Below are 17,976 nucleotides of genomic sequence, written 5' to 3'. Positions count from 1 at the left end.
ACTGTCAATTCTATTTCCTTGGTCTGTATGTCTATCCTAATGCTAGAACTCTATTAATTAATATAGGTATGCATTTAGTTTTGAAATTGGGAAGTTGGAATTCTCCAGCTTTGATTTTCTTTGTAATACTGTTTTCATATGAAAAGTTCCATATGAATTTGAGGACCAGCTTTTCCCATTTTTTCTGCAAAAAAGGCCACAGGGATGTAGACAGGGATTACCTTGGATTTACAGATCTCTGTACCGCCACCTTAACAACATCAAATTTTCCAGTTTGTGAACATGGGATGCCTTTCCATGTATTTAAATCATCTTTCAGCAATACTTTATAATTTTCAATATGCAAATCTTCCACCTCCTTGGTTAAATTCATCCCTATTTTCTTTTGGATATTATCACAAATGAAATTTTCTAAATTTCCTTTTCAACTAACTGTTCATTGTCGGTGTACATAAACACTAGTTTTTATGTGTTTATCTTTCACTCCATATGTTGCTAAATTTTTTTTATTAGCTTGAACAGTTTTTTTTTTTGGTAGACTTTATGGCATTTTGTATATAAAATCATGTATATAAAATCGTGCACATAAAATCACGTCACATGGCCCATTATTAAGTGAAAATCAGTTTATATCTCAAAATGTTCATGTTAAGTTGCACAAAACATTACTAGACAAAATGACTTCAATAAACCTCTGGTTTCAAAAAATCCACTCTATGCTTTAAAAAAAAAAAAAAGTAAAGTAAATGGAAGGCAAAGTAAAAAATTTCCTCAAGTACATCCTCTGAAAAGGACTATAACAATTGGCAAGCCTATTATTGGCAAATGAAATGTGCTTAGGTCTCCTAGTTGTATCTAAATTCTTTCAAGGACATGTACAGTTCTCAGAAACAAATCTGTTCGTAGGAGACAGTGGATTATTATAGTCATTGCTTATAACGATAAACATTTTTAAAGTATGTCTAGACTCCTAAATATCCAAATACAGTAGAATGGAGGAAAAGCTGAGTTCACTGGATTAAATAAAAACCGATGCAGAAATTCATCAGTAAGATTTTTGAGAAATGGGAAAAACTAAATGAAAAAATTGACAAAACCAAAATAAAAAGATACAGTAATACACTGAATCGAATTTCACAGTGTTGGAATGTGATGAAGACTATACTCAGATTTGTTTACATTTTGCTATGTATAAACAGGGAAGAAAAAAAATCATTACTTCTGCTATTCAGAAACAGAAAATTTCAATTAAATAAACATAAAAAACTTTTACAATATTCTTTAAGACAGAAGCTCTCCAATGTATTAATGAGTAATTCCTACAGCTGATTTTATGAAATGTCATGTTTCACAGCTCCTACAACGTGGTACTTATTTTAAGTCTGAAAACTTAGTTGTGAAAAAATAGAATACTGAGAGACTATATTAAAAGACTACAAATAATTAACTTCAGTGATAATTATGAGCCCCTACTATGTGTCTGGCACTTGTATGTGGTAGGCCCTGGGGATATAAATGAGTAAAACAGACATGGTCCCCAGGCTCAAGACTGATCTAATGGAGAAGATTACCATTAAATAATTACAGTTGTGAAGAATTTACAAAGAGGGCATCCTAAGGTCCCAACGACACACATCTAGCAAGAAAATTTGAGAGTACCCTTAGGCAAGTTTCTTTTAAGAAGAAATGTGGTAAATAAGCCAAAGTGAGGAAAGTAAAGAGAGAAAATTCTAGAGGCAGACAACATACAAAAGACCTCAGAGTAGAAAAAGAATCCTACAGTTGCAGAGACTATACTGAGGGAGAGGATGCAACAAGATAAAGCTGGAATATCCCACAAAGCCCCTCCCACACATGGTCTGGTGAGAGATGCTGACAGGCAATTTGTTTGTAAACTGGAATGTTTTAAGCATCACTGTGTAACCTTTCTCTTCTTTGCCCATAAATATATTAGGTGATCAAAGAACACCAAGATCAAGAGATGATTTATTTCACCTGATATGCAGGCTGTTTCAGTATAGGATATATTTATGCCAAAGTGAAAAGGATTTACTTACAGTGTCAAGTATTTCTTTGGTATGCGCTGCGGACAGACAAAACCTGGCTCTGGACTCAATAATTGGGGTAGCAGGGAATCCCACCACCACCACACCGACATTCCGCTTCAGCATCTCCCGCCCAAAGGCGCTGCAAAGGAAGACAAACCCAAGTAGTAACACAGCACACAGGACAAAGGTCTTGCAGTCCTGAATGATCAACACTCTTGGGTAATACAGGCATTAGAAACTTCTATTAGGAATTTCCTGTAATTTCTTTTAAAGTTTAAATTGACAGTTCACAAAGACTTCTTTTATTCAATCCTAAGGTGATCTTCTCCCAAATGGTTTCCTTCACAAAGGGGAAAGAATAGAGTTGGCAGAGACCAACTTTTAACAGGGCTTGCCCTAAGTATCTTGCAGTTGTAGCCTTAAAGAATATTCTTGACAAGTAAAAGTGGTTCAGAGGGCTTCAAAAGGAACCTGGGTTTAACACCTGGGCCTTGAAATGTTAGGCTTGATGATTTAAAACATTCTTAAGGATCTACTAATATGGACATCTTTCTGCTGACAGAATGGCCGATTAGCATAAGCCCTCCAGACCAGATATTTCTTTGACCCACTTGGGTGTTAAATTGTTTTTGGAATTCAGGGTTTCCTTTGGTGTTTGAGAGGCCAGCTCAGGCTACACAATTGTTTACCACTTCACCCCAAGGTAAACAGTTGCCATGTAACCTTACTCCACATTTGCATCTTGTCTAAACAATGCAATTATAACTTACATTTAATTTTGTCATTTACTAAATTATGTGGTTGTCTTTTTCTTCTTGTTCACATGTCTTATCCTTCCTGACTTTCCCTTTAGCTGTGTACAGCATTTGTTTGAGAACAAAATATCTGGCACACTTAGTTACATTAGCACCATGTAACTAATGACTAGTCACAACACATGACTAATTACATCAGTGCCAGCTGTGCCCTCTTTGAGCACCAATACACTGTCTCCAGTATACTTCCTTTGCGAGAGGACGAGCCAGTGTGCCCTTCACCTTCAGCTCTCAAACCGTTAGTACTTTATTCAATTTTGCCTCGCTCTATATCTCACTTAGTTTAAATGTGTGATAGTTTCCTCTCTTTAGAGGGGATTCTAGATTGAGTGTCCCAAATCTAATAATTCTTCAAGTTTATTTATGATAACTGCAATTAAAGAAAAATCTTACATCTCTGCTTTGGTTAATTTCTACCATCCCCTCTGGCGATCATAATATCAACTGCCCATATAACATCCTGTCGAAAACTGAATCTTTTTTCCCTCAGAAAGTACCTTTCCCCCATTTTCTTCTCATTGTCTTTGGAATCACCATACTTCCAACATGTTCCCTGACTTAATTTTCTCTCCTGTACTCCAGGTAATAAACCTGAGTCCTAAGGACTCAGTGGTGGGCAGCGAGATTGAAAGATGAGTAAAAAGATCTGCTGCCTTAATGAGTTCAATATGATCCAGTCAGAAGTTAGCAATCTAAAAAGATATTCCTTTTTCCCCCAAAACCTTTACAAAGCAAATGACTCCCTTATTTTACAACTCTGGTGCAATTTTGCATACAATTATTTTGCAAATAATTGTATTTGTTCACTTCATATTTGTTTGTCAAGTATCTTCTGGTTTATTCTACAGATGGACTTCTCAAATACACTGAAAACTATTCCAGGGCAAGGCTTTCCATTATATATGCCTTGCACAAGCCAAAGAAGTTTTTAACATGCACATCTGGTAAATATGCAACAACAGGCCTAACCTCATGACCTCCTTTAAAAAAAACATCTGAAAGGAAAGGTTTACTATAAAAAGGAAAAGAAAGGTAAAGTATGTTTGCATAGACACAAGTGGGCAGAAAGGGCTGCTCACGTCGCTTCTTCCCTTGGGCACTGCACTTCAGCTTCCATCAGCTGAGCATGCTGCCTCTGCATTATGGGCTTTGCATAGAATCTTCTACTCCAAATGGCTAACCCTGTCAGTTCCTTAGGTCTTTGCTTGTACGTCATCTTCCCTGCGCAGTGAGGCGTACCCTGCCACATTTCATACTGTGACTTTGCCTGCCTATGGGGCACTCTCAACCCCTTTATCCAGCTCTTATTTTTCCTCTTAGCACTTAACACCTTCTAACATATTGTAAAATCTGACTCATGGCCCACTAGAACATAAACTCCGGTGGACAGGGCATTTTGGTTTTTCATCTTTTGCACTGACTTATATGGAGCCACAGGAAGAGTGCATTAAACTCAAATGTTTGTTTAATGATACTAACAACATAATCTACAAAGTAGAATCTGCTATTTAGTCTAAGGCATATCTAACAAATGAAGGTTAACAAAATGGGCGAGGACAATTTTCCACAACAAAATGCATATATAGTCTAGTCTCATATCACAGAAACCTAATGAGAGACCTGTCTATAATCAGCAACAAAACGTACCCAATTTTGGCTGGCATGTAGAGCATTAAAGGCACCACCGGAGAATCTTCATTTCCATAGATGATGAAGCCCATCTCTTTCAGACGTCTCCTGAAATACCTGGTGTTTTCTGCTAACTGCTGCACACACTCTTTGCCTGGAACGTTGAGGAGGGAAACAAAATAATATTAAGAAAAATGTGGAAAGAAGACAGCACTCTCCTCTACCTCCATTCTATTTAACCAGTGCTATATTTCTTCCTTTCAACACAAAGTATTTCTGCACAGTAAACTGCATGGAATAAAAAACAACTATATCTTGCTGTGCATTCTTCCATACCAGGTGTTGATAGCAAGTTTTATAAGAACGCACAAAATAAAGTTTATTGACTAAAATTTCTATGCACATCAGCACCCTCAAACACTTTTCTTGCCACCATTTCACATTAACACCCCCCCATCCTTTGCAGCAGGATGGATGTTTAGTACCACCTTCATGTCACAGGCTAAGAGACTCTCAAAATACAGTACACAAGCGTCTATAGTCACAGAAGTTAAGTGGCACAGCGGAGACTAGAATCCGGTTCCTTCAACTGCAACATTCACTCCAAGTAACTGTGCTACAAATAATACCACAGAGACCAGAGGCAGACGCATTTAGAACCTCAATTCTCCATCAATTTCCCACCAATTTTTGAACCTCAATTTTCCTCCTAGGAATTTTATTTTATATTACAATTTCCACAACACTTATATCAGACAGCAGTAGTAGAGCAATACTAATGTAAAACCTTATTATTATTATTTTTTTGTGGGACCCTCGCTGGTGGCTGGGGCTCGAACTGGCGCTGCAGATGCTGCGGGCAGCCTCGCAACCCAGCGTTCAACCACTGCGTCACCAGGGGAGGCCCTAAACCTTATTTTTAATCCTACTTTGTTCATTTCCCCTAAAGCCCAAATGGACTAAAGCATTTCTCTGATTGCTGACAAAATATTTGACAGGTTTTAACTTTATGGTAGGTCAATCTACAAAAAGATATCCAAACAGTTGTTCTGTTATTGAATAAGCCATATAGTCAAAAGATCAAATTGCAAAGGTCTAAGGACTATTTTATGGTCTTTTCAACCATGAATACTCACAATTAAGAAATGATTGTCATTTTCTCACATAAATTAGAAAGTCAGCAAACTCATATTAAAAAACTAAAAGCATTACACAGTTCAAACAATAAATGAGTTAGAAATATGGATAATTAACAAATGTCCCTAGAATTAGAATTTAACATGTCCATCACTGATGGGAAGTTACTCCAGGTAAGTTTGCCACACATAACCCCAAATTAATACTCTTTTTTTAAAAAAAAGATTTATTCATGCATACAAGAACTGGGGTACAGGCCAGAGATGTGGGGGGTGAGAAGATTCACTAGAGACAGAGTAAGGAACAGAACAGGCAGATTGACCGAAATACACTGCTGAGGGGAGCAGCGGGCGAGGCAGGAGAGGTCTGCTGCACCATGTGGGTAAAGCCCTGGCTAGGGATTGAACTCATTATGCAGTGGCTGCGGAGAGCGTAGGTTGTGTCTTAACCCCTTGTGCCATCAGGGAGGCCCCCAATTAATACTCTTTATGAAAATAATTTCAGGTTGACCAGAGAGTAACAGTTTAGATTAGCTTAATTAGTGTGAACCCTGAAGAACATCACTTAAGTTATGACAAATATCTTACAAAGAATAAAATGGACATTAAAGTGTGCTATATTTAGGATGGCTGAGAACTGATGGCCATGTGTCAAGTTTCTTCCTAGAACCAACACATGCTCACACTACATTTAGGAGAAAGGACTTCCTTCCACTTGTAGTCAAGATGGAGTACCAAGAACCAGATTTATTTTCCTGCTGTAATTAACAAAAACTGGATAAAGTATATAAAAGAGCAGTTTTCGGACAGTGGAGCACAGGCAATGCTGAACTGTGCTGATGGAGAAAAGGGAAACAAGGAGGGTGCCTAGATGACCCTGGTGCTCTAGAGAAGACCCCGGCTGACATTCTGGGAAGGAAAACCCACTAGTTTTGTCAGTTGAGGACCCCAGAGATCGGAGTTGGAAGGCAAAGGGGTCTAGAATTTTTGAGCAGTATTCAAGCGAGGAGAGAGGCACAGAGAGAGAGCTTTAGAGACCTGCAGAAGGGTCCCCCTGAACCTCTGGCCGAGTACTGATTGCACACAGGAGAAGAAACTGTCAGCCTGGGTGAAGATCCACCCAGGAAAGCAGCAGAACTTCCAATATTCAAAATATAAAGAGTAGTTTTTATCTTTACCCACCAAAGTGGAAAGACCACAGAAGGTGTCACAGTACCAGCAGAGCTAACTTGGTCCTAGACTAAAAGGTGCTCTGGATCCACTTCTAAAATGTTTAAAAGAAGTCCCAAAAGGATCTAACTAATTCCAAGAACTAAATCCAATGTTACCTAAAGGAATACAACAAAATGCAGTTCACAGTAATGTAAAATCCACGAAATCTGACCTATACTAAAAACATTCCAGGCATTTAAAGAAGTAGGAAAACATGATCACTGTCAGGAGAAAAGGCAAACCATAGAAATGGGGCAGAAATAACCAAGTATTAGCAGACAAGGACGTTAAATGCATTGTAAGTGTGCTCCATCTATTTGGAGGGAAGCAGAAACTTGATGAACTCTGAAGGAAATGTATAAGATATAACTGTTTTCAGGCCTGTGACACAAGAGACACTCTGCAGCCTCTGCAGCCCATGGATCAGGAAGTAATTTCAACTTTCAAGTCCTGTTACTTAAGAAACACATTTTAAGGCCACAACTGCTATGGAACAGTGGTTCCTCCAATGGATCTAGGCAAAGTCAACTGAAAACCTGGAAAGGATTCACCATTTAGATGTCATTAAGACCATTCATGATTCATGCAAGGAGGCAAAGTATCCACAACAGGAGTTTGGAATGGGTTTACTCCAACACTCGTGCATAACTCTGAGGGGTTCAAGATTTCAGTGGAGGAAGTAATCATAGGTGTTGCAGAAATAGCAAGTGAACTCGAATTAGAAGTGAAGCCTGAAGATGAACTGAACTTCTGTAGTTTCATGACAAAACTTTCATGGATAAGCGGTTCATTCTTATGGATGAGCAAAGATAGTAGTTTCTTGAGGTGGAATCTACTCCATCTCAAGCGGAGCTGCTGTGAACACTGAAGTGACAACAAAAGATTTAGAATACTACATAAACTTAGATGATAAAGCAGCAGCAGGGTTTTGAGAGGACTGACTCTGATTTTGAAAGAAGTTCTACTGTGGATAAAATGTCATCAAATATCACATGCTACAGAGAAACCATTTGTGGAAGAGTTGATCAATACAGCAAACTTCATTGTCTTATTTTTAAAAATTGTCACTGCCACCCCAACCATCAGCAATCACCGCCCTGATCAGTGAACAGCCACCAACATCCAGACAAGACCCTAGAGCAGCAAAAAGATTACAACTCGCTTGAATGCAGTGGTCTGGGACCAAACCCACAGCATCTTCAAGGTGTGCCTATATCCTCACTCTTGCTGAGTAGTTTTCCTTTGTTAAGATGCAGTGCAATTTGTTTACCCATTCATGTATTACTGAGCATAAGAGCATATTACTGTCAACCTTCATTTTGGCAACTGTAAGGTTCACATTAAAAAAGAGTTCTCTCCTAAATATGTATCTAAGCATCCCAGTCGTAACTTAATAAGAGAAGAATTACAGTAATTACCTATTAACAGTTCAATTTCATTTGCTCTAACTGCTGTAGACAGATGTGGTAAGAGAATGTACTACTTATATTTCACACAGAAAAAAACAAGGCCATGGATATTAAATTATTTTCTCCAAGACTTTTCATTCAGTAGGAAGGAGATGAAAATTTTCTGATTCCAGTCCAGCGCTTTTGCTTCTACACCACACATAGAAATCGTGTATTTTTCAAATTTTGAAGGATTTAGCTCTATATTTGGTAACGACATATATTTCTGATATTTCTGATTTTTAAAACAGCACTCACTGGCAAATGCATCAGGGAGGGAAAAGCGGGTGAAGGAGATGCGGGATCTGCAGGAGACAGTGAAAGCAGCCCTGCCAGTAACTGCCATCACTGTGGTTAAGGAGAGGGATAGTCAAGAGCAGTGCTAGAAAAGAAGCTGACCAATTTTAGAAAAATGGCAATCAGAGCAAATCATAGAAATTAAGTGGTCTTTTTATTCTACAAAACCACTAGACTGAATCATGAAAATGCAAGTATTTGACTTTTATTTTTTTCAGAAAAAAAATTTTTTTAAAAAGATTTATTTATTTATACAAGCACTGGGGTACAGGTTAGAGGCACGGGAGGGTGAGAGAATTCACCAGAGACAGAGCAGGGAGCAGATAGACCGAAAGCACTGATGAGGGGAGCAGCAGGCACGGGCACAACAGGAGAGGTCTGCCACGCCAAGTGGGAATCTCCCTGGTGGGCCGGGAATCGACCCCGAGCTTGCTGAGGCTGCGGACAGCTTCACAGTGCTGTGCTCAACCTGCTGTGCCACCAGGAAGGCTGAGTATTTGACTATTTTTAAGCTAAAAAAGGGCAATTTGTTTTGGTTCAACCTAATAATTTAAAAGATGATAACAGGAAAAGCAGCCAAGTAAATGTTGACAAATCAGTAAACTTTGACATTTATACACACTGGAAAGTTACCCTTTACTCTTAAGGTGATACTGAATTAGAACAGACAATAATTACCCATTTTGAGTTGAACAGCATGTAAAATACCAGTTAATATAATGCAAAGGGAGAACTGCTATATAAGTGCAATCTGCTAGTTCAGTCCTAAGGAGTTTTCCTACCACAGAGTTTCAGCAAGTATCTGATTCTACACGACTTAACATGAAGAACGTTTAGTCTTGTTAAAGAAAACAGACTCTTTTTTGTTGTTGTTGTTGATTTTTTAAAATTAATTTTTAAAAAGCTCTTTACATCACTGTTCATTTTTAAACAATATTTGCTTCCCCCCACCCCTAGAGTCCCCATAGAGTTTCCTCCCCCAGTGCCCCTGTGCACCATCACCTCAGTCCCCTGTTCTCCTCCCTCCCTCCCTCTGCTCCCTCTCCTGCCTCCTCCCCTGCAGGATGTCTCTGTTTATAATCATCTGTTTTTGCTTTGTTGTGTTTTGGGCTCTTATTATTTTTTTTACACTGATGTCTTATTTGGTTCCCCTATATTCCTGCTATAAGTGAAACCATCCGATATTTTTCTTTTTCCTTCTGGCTTATTTCACTGAGCATAATTCCTTCTAGCTCCATCCACGTTGCTGCGAATGACATGAGTTTATCTTTTCTGATTGCTGAACAATATTCCATTGTGTATATATGCCACATCTTCTTGATCCAGTCATCCATTTTTGGGCATTTGGGTTGTAGAAAACACTAACTCTGAAGAGGTCTTTATCATGTCTCAAAAAGAACAGAGATGGTAACATAAGGGGTCAGCATTCTTTTCTACTTTTCAAACATAAATCTTTACTTTTTAGGGTGATAAAAAGCATAAAAGCAATTTGGAGAAAACCTCTGTACTGATCCTTTTGAACTTTACAAATGAACCTAACTGTGTGGCTGACCATTTGGACCCTTTAATAGGGTAGGCTAGAACATAACCACTTTTTAAAAGCTCTTCTATAAGAAATCTATAGCTTGGTGCGAAAGAGAAAAGTAAACACAAAAGTTAAGTACATTTCTCAGAAAATGTAGAAGATAATTTTTAATAGTCATTTTTAGTCCTCGACTTCTTAGTAATACATTTTATGCTCAGGAAGGAAGTAAAGAATTCACTTTCTTTAAGGAAACGCCTAAAAAGGATGGAGGTGAAGGGAGTAAAGGAGCATTACCTATTGATAATTACTATATACTGATAACTTTAAATCACGTAAAAAAAGAGATTTAGAGAGCTTTATTAACCACTGCCAAATAAGGTCACACCAACTGCATCCGAGCCACTATCAAAAGGAATACTTTTATAGTTTTTGAATCCAGATTTCTCAAGAGTCTCAGTCATGTAATCATATGGCTAGAAGGAACAGCTGCTTCAGTACTCAAATATCTTAAGTCCTTGCAGACAGGTATTAATCAGAAGAGTAAGTGTTCTACGAGGTACAAATTTTCTCAAGTCTCAGGACTGGTTTAAAAAAAAAAAAACAGGATGAGATCTACGTACAAAGTGAGGGATACAATAGGCAGTAGATAGTTTGTCTTTAATGGCATTAGTGCTAACGGCTCAGAACTTATGCTTCAAAGAAGATAGCATGTACTCACCTGCTTCAACAGCAATATAATTTTCAATTTAGCTAATGAACTTTTTATATAACTGATAATCAACAAAGTATATCTGAGCCTGTAACTTCAAAATTAACATTTCCAGTGTTAACTAAAATCTTTGAAAATAAAGGACACAAATATAAATGATGTTCAGCCAGGGTTGATCCCCTAACTCACATTATCCTCCATTACACAGCTCCTAATCTTCTTAGATTTCCTGGATATGCTGTATAATCTGCCTTCCTGGGAAAAATAAAATTAAAATTACTGCTACTCCTCAGACTTATACTTCCCAATTAATTATAACGGGATGGAAGAATTTGAAATGGAGCAACTCCCTCCCTCCTTCTTTAAAGGTCATAATCTCAAAGCAGAACAGGGTTTTCTCAGGTTAGGTGCCCCTAACAGAACATAAAGCCACAAGAATGATTTCAGTTAATTTTCAGCATTAAGTAGGATTTAAGGGACACACAGTGGAATGAAATATGAAAAATACTATGCTATTATCTTGCTCTAATTTAAAATACCAGAAATATTACACTGTGGTTATTTCACATCTCTTTGATTTGATACTTTGTCTAAGAACTGATCTTAACTATCTTTAAACATCTGTCTAAAGATCTTATTTTTGCTATTTGGAAGATTATTTTTTCTAATATTTTACTTTGGTTGTATTATACTGCAGAGTAAAAAGGAACAAGCTTGACTCCTGTGGCTTTTCCCTTGAAAAGCATATTTCTGAGAAAACAGAATAAACTCATGACACATCCAGTGTTTATTTCATATATGTCAAGAATGGTGGCTCAAGGGGTTGATGAGGGGAGCAGCACGAGTTCAATCCCCTGGCCAGCAAGGGAGCAACCCACATGGTGCAGCAGACCTCTCCTGACTCACCCGCTGTTCTCAGCAGTGTACTTCAGTCAATTCACCTGTTCTGTTCCCCACTCTGTCTCTAGTGGATCATCTTAACCCCTGCATCTCTGGCCTGTATTCCAGCTCTTGTATGCATAAATAAATAAATCTTTAAAAAAAAAAAAAAAAAGATGTGTCTCCACTGAAATCTGAAACTAGAGCTTATTTATATCTTAAGACCGCTTAGGTAAGTGTTGACAATGTCAGGTAAGTCAAGTCACAAGTAAACTATATTTTCAAAGGTTCCACAGTAATTCTGGAAGCTTTTGGTACTGATTCCCTTTAAGCCAAAGAAAGTATATAATATACAAAGCACAGTGTCAGCAGGTTCAATAAATGCTTTTTCCCTATTGCCTGGAAAGCAATTTTTAATTAGGAAGAAATCATATGTTGCTTCAGTTATTATATCTCTAATAGTACCAACTCAACTATTAACCTGCCTCTATCTCCTGATCGGGTACTATTTTAGGGGTCAATTGTGTGATGAAGGATGGAAACTAGGCTTTTGGTGGTAAACATAACAGGCCATATGTAGAGATGTTGATTTATAATGCTGTCCACCTAAAGCCTCTAAAATGTTACAAACCAATGTTACTTAAATAAAAAAATTTGAAAAGCTATTCTATAGTCTACTAAATAAATAGAAGAATTTGTTGACTTATATTGACTTACTGTTCTCATGCACTAGTGGTATTTCATCTAAATTCAATGCTAGGACAACAGGGCAATCGTTTAGCTGGAATATTTTGGGCTTATGTGAAAGAGGAGTCAGGTGTGCCTTAACAGTTGCTATTACAGCAGTTCCAAGAACTGTAAGCAATTTGATGGTGGAAAATCTCAGCTGCAATTAAGAGGACACTTTCAAAAGATTCAAGTAAACCTGGGCTAAGAAAAATTCAAATTTCTTTCTTTCTCAATACTTAAACCACAGCATCTTTCATGCACATCAGTAAACTTCTAGAAGGAGAACAGACTTAAGAAGTTTTTTCCATCTCTCCCTTTTAGAAATAGAAACACTAAAGACTTATTTTACAGCTGAGGAAACTCAACTAATGTCTGGAAAGGTCCTGGAACTCACAGTGGTTTCAAAGACTGTATTCTTCATCACTACTCAACGATCCACTCCAGCTTCTGTTTCAAGTGGGACTGATTAAAAGGAAATGTTAGTAACTGGAGTAACTAACTGCTGGCCCACCCCCTGGAGACATGCCTAACAGGACTCTTCCACTGACTGACACTGTTTCTACCACCCCAGCCCAGAAGCCCACATCAAGTCTCCATTCTCTGGCTCCGCTCCATTTGCTCCCAGGTTAAGTGGGAGCATCTAGAGACTTCCTTTTAACCTGCATTCTTCTTTCCAATTTCCATTCTCAGACTTTTGCCACTTCCCCATCTTCCAAAGGGGACATGCACCCTGCACAATTTCCTCTCATTCTAAGGTCTGTCTCTCTACTTTCCCGATGGGGTGCCCATTAAAGAACAACAACAACAACAACAAAAAAAAACCAAAAAAAAAAAAAATTTTTTTTTTTTTTACCAGCAGCTATGAAAGTTTATTCTTTTTTAAAAAGATTTATTTATTTATGCATACAAGAGCTGGGGCACAGGCCAGAGATACGGGGGTGGGGGGTGTGTTTGTGTGTGTATGAGAGGATCCACCAGAGACAGAGCAGGGAACAGACCAGGCAGCTTGACCAAAACACACTGCTGAGGGGAGCAGTGGGCAAGACAGGAGAGGGCTGCCTTGCCATGTGAGTTTCTCCCTAGCCAGCTGGGGATCGAACTTGTGCTGCAGAGGCCGTGGACTGCCTCATAGTGCAGTGCTTAACCCCCTGCGCCACCAGGGAGGCCCAAGAATAAAAACTTTTAATTTTAATGAAACACAATTTATCTATTTTTTATTTGGTTGGTTGTTATTTTGGATGTCATAACTAAGAAAGCACTGCCTAATCCAGTCACGAAGATTTGTATCTTTTTTCTAACAGTTTTATAAATTTAACTCTTACCTAATTTAGGCCTTGGATCTATTTTGAGTTATTTTTGCATATGGTGTGAAATAGGTTTTTTTTTTAATTGTTGAGTTATGAAAAGTTATTTCAATATTGTTTGCTAGAAATAAAAATTATTATCTCTGACAAAAACAAATGGAATGGGAAGAGGCATACAATAAGTTATACCATGCTCTGCATGGTGGTTAGACTGGTGTGTTATTTATTCATTAAACTGTGTGCCTAAGATTTGTATACTTCAACATCTTTACAGACTCATCACCCAAAGCAGTGATAGCGAAGGCAAAGATAAACAGCTGGAACTACATCAAATTAAAGAGCTTCTGTACAGCAAAAAAGACAGTAACCAAAACAAAGAGACAACCCACCATCTGGGAGAAAATTTTTGCACACAACACTAATGATAAAGGACTGATCACAAAAATCTACAAAGAGCTGAAGAGACTCAACAAAAACAAAGTACAGAATCCAGTCAAAAAATGGGCAGAAAAGGGCCTCCCTGGTGGCGAAGCAGTTGAGCGCTGGGTTGCGAAGCTGCCCGCAGCCTCTGCAGCGCCAGTTCTATCCCTGGCTGCTCCCCGGCCACTGGAGGAGGGTCCCACATGGCGCGCAGACCTCCCCTGCCGCCCGCTGCTCCCCTCAGCAGTGTACTTCGGTCCTTCTGCCTGCTCTGCTTCCCGCTCTGGCTCTGGTGAATTCTCTCACCCTCCCGTGCTTCTGACTGTACCCAGTGCTTCTATGTATAAATGAATAAATAAATCTTAAAAAAAATAAAATTAAATAAATAAAATAAAATTGAGGGCCTCCCCGGTGGCGCAGCGGTTGTGCGCTGGGTTGCGAAGCTGCCCGCGGCCTCTGCAGCGCCGGTTTGATCCCCGGCTGCTCCCCAGCCACAGGAGGAGGGTCCCACATGGCGCGCAGACCTCTCCTGCCGCCCGCTGCTCCCCTCAGCAGTGTACTTCGGTCCTTCTACCTGCTCTGCTTCCCGCTCTGGCTCTGGTGGATTCTCTCACCCTCCCACACTTCTGACTGTACCCAGTGCTTGTATAAACAAATAAAATAAATAAATAAATAAATAAATCTTTAAAAAAAAAAATTGAATAGTTAAAAAAAAAAAAAAAAGGACAGAAGAGCTTAAAAAGGAACTTCTCCAAAGAGGAAACGCAAACGGCCAACAGGCATATGAAAAAATGTTCAGCATCACTTGTAATCAGGGAAACGCAAATCAAAACTACAATGAGATACATCTTACACCAGTGAGAATGGCACAGATTAAAAAAACTAGCGACAACAAATGTTGGCGAGGTTGTGGAGAGAAAGGAACTCTCCTGCACTGTTGGTGGAAGTGCAAACTGGTCCAACCACTATGGAGAGCTGTGTGGAGATTCCTGGACCTGCTAAAGATGGAGCTTCCATATGATCCAGCAATTCCACTCCTAGGTATTTACCCAAAGGACACAGAAACATTAATTCAAAAGAGCACCAGCACCCCTATGTTTATAGCAGCACTATTTACAAGAGCTAAGCTATGGAAACAACCCAAATACCCAAAAATAGATGACCGGATCAAGAAGATGTGGTACATATACACCATGGAATATTACTCAGCAATCAAAAAAGATAAACTCATGCAATTTGCAGCAACATGGATGGAGCTGGAAGGGATCATGCTCAGCGAAATAAGCCAGAAAGAAAAAGAAAAATACCCAATGGTCTCACTCATACCAGGAATTTAGAAAACCTAAGTAAGGCATCAGGGAAAAGACTAATTACAATAAAGTAAAAATCAAAATCAACAAGCAACTATAAACCAGACATACTATGGGGTGGGGGGAGGGATTAGGGTCAAAATAAGGGGGGTGGGAATTGTATGGGGACTATAACCATTTGTGCAAAAATGAAAAATGATGTAAAAAATATATACAAGAAAAAAAGAAATAAAAATATAAAAATAAAATGTAAGGAAAATAAAAAAAAAGATCTGCACACTTCACTGCATGATCATTAATACCGCAATTTAAACAAAATCTTAAAATACCTGGAAAATGAACTGAAGCTAAAAAAAAAAATGAGGTTAAATTTCTGATCTCTCAATTTATAATCTTAATTATGTCCAGCTACTGTTTAATAATCACCTCTTTACTTAAAAAATGAAACCAAAACAGAGAACCATGAAACGATTACAGGGTGGGCTTAGGCATTCTCCTCTTAGCTGTTGTTTTGAGACAAACCTGGAAAAATACTGTATTTTTAGTGTTGGGTGTTCCAGGAATTGTAAGACAAGGGAAGTGTTAAGAAAACAGAAGTGTTAAGAAAACAGAGTCAAAATCCTTGCCCTGAGGCAGGAAATGAAAGCATCACGGGTTGGCCTTCCTTCTTTCCCTTTTGAAATGATCGTTTGAATGAACACATACATCAGACAACACTGACCACAAAAATATTTATTTTCTATTTGTGCAGCTCCTTTCATTTCCAGTCATGTCCCCCCTTGATGTTTTATATTAGACTTAGTATGTTTTCTACATATTCTGCCAAGAAGGAGAGCGAAGTGGAAGACTGGCACAGAGTATTAGTAGCGACTCTGGTCTAGACTGTCTACTGGCAGAATGCTGTTCTGGAGAGCCACAGGATGTTAAACATTCAACGATCAGGGTGCAAGGAAGTACGGGCCCACAGAACCACTGGGCAAAGAGAGAGTCAAAATGGCACCAGTGAAACATGAGCAAATGCTTTGTGTTGACTGAAAATGTCAACTTGGGAGCAACAGTGCTGAAATGTCTCTTGGGTGAGCACATCAATGTACAACAAAGGTTCTTCTGAAACTAAGTTAAAAGCGCTTTCTAGAAAACTGGAATCTGAAATTCTGAATGTCAAATATTGAGAAAGTAACAATTTCTTCAGACTAATGCTTTTGCTCAGAAGGACGGGTTCATTTAGAAAGTAGGTTTGTCTTCCACTTTAAAAACCGGTAAAGTTTAGCAGAGAGTGCACACAGAGAGACAGTTTAAAGAAGGCTGGATTGGTACTAGGACTTAAGATGTTCCTGAATTAAATAAACCTTAGGTAAACAGAACATTCCTTCCATGTGCAAGCATGTCCTTAATAGTGAGAATTGCTGGGATTCCTAACTCTGCTTAATCAGGAAATCAAAGTTCCAAAAATAACTTACTTCTTCCAAGACAGGGGAAGTAGGCTGGTAAGTGAACATTTATATTTGATACCAACAGTAATAAAAAATATTCTGAAGTCTCTGGGGTTTTTCGGAACCCAGAGGAAACCAACTGAATTTTAAATACTGATTATAAAGAACACACATTTTTAAAAAAAGCAAATCTACATGTGTTAACAAAACATAAATGTGTCCCACATTTTATTGTTTACTATATATAAATGATGAACTGTTTCATCAAATTCAACACTGTCAATAAAATAAAAAGTACTATTTAAGGTGACAAATTTACATTGGTAAGCTGACCAAGTAAGATTCAAAGAATCATTTATATAAGGGGTGGTGACTATGTTTCATGATAACCCTAACTCTAACCTTAAAAGCAACACTAAAAAAGTTGAATTTGGGGCTACCAAGATTTTTGAAGCCCATGGGCAGCTTAAGATAGAAAACTAACTTTAAAAAAGAACCAAATCTAGTAATACATAAAAATAAAGGTTTCATTTATCTCAGCATATACTACTAGAGATACAAGAGGTATAAAAGTGGTACCATAGTCTTTACATCAAAGGTAAAAATCTCACCAAGAAGACTACTTAGGAAAGGAAGAATGTACTGTGTGCCAGGCAAGCAGCCACTGAACAAATAAAGCCTGAGCACCTACCATGTGCTGGACTTGTTCTCTCTCTCTTCAATATACTACCTATCATACAAGACAAAGAAACTTGCTTGCACAGAGCTTGCTTTCCAGTTTGGGGGTTGGACAACCAAAATGAACACACTCAAGCAGCATTTGAGAAATGACTTGGATGAAGCCAAGTGCTATCTCTAGAACGTGTGAAGGTCCAGCACCAAAACCAGTCTGGTAAGCTGGAGCTAAGTGAATGAAAGGACAGGGACAATAGATGCCAGCCCACAGTGATGCCAGCCCACAGAGGCCTCACAGGTCTTCACTGCAAGATTCTGACTTTACAAGCATGAGAAAACCCCGGGGAGAGTTCTTAAACAGAATATGATAAGGTCTCCTATGTTTCTACAAAATAATCCTGTGTATT

General features: G+C 38.5%; 1 protein-coding gene across 1 annotated transcript in view; it reads right to left on the bottom strand.

Annotated features, from left to right (window-relative positions):
* SPTLC2 (serine palmitoyltransferase long chain base subunit 2) overlaps positions 1 to 17,976 on the bottom strand; it is a gene marked incomplete at both ends in the record, with an annotated part of 103,036 nt that overhangs the window by 6,114 nt on the left and 78,946 nt on the right. The window contains 2 exons of the mRNA XM_084241079.1: positions 2,058 to 2,187; positions 4,511 to 4,646. Of these exons, the coding sequence (XP_084097205.1) occupies positions 2,058 to 2,187; positions 4,511 to 4,646 (266 nt within the window). The remainder of the gene's footprint in view (positions 1 to 2,057; positions 2,188 to 4,510; positions 4,647 to 17,976) is intronic.

Source organism: Talpa europaea (genome assembly GCF_964194135.1).
Source record: "Talpa europaea genome assembly, chromosome: 8".
Lineage (NCBI taxonomy): Eukaryota > Metazoa > Chordata > Mammalia > Eulipotyphla > Talpidae > Talpa > Talpa europaea.
Note: the sequence above shows the minus strand (reverse complement) of the source record. Positions and strands in the feature narration are given on the sequence as shown.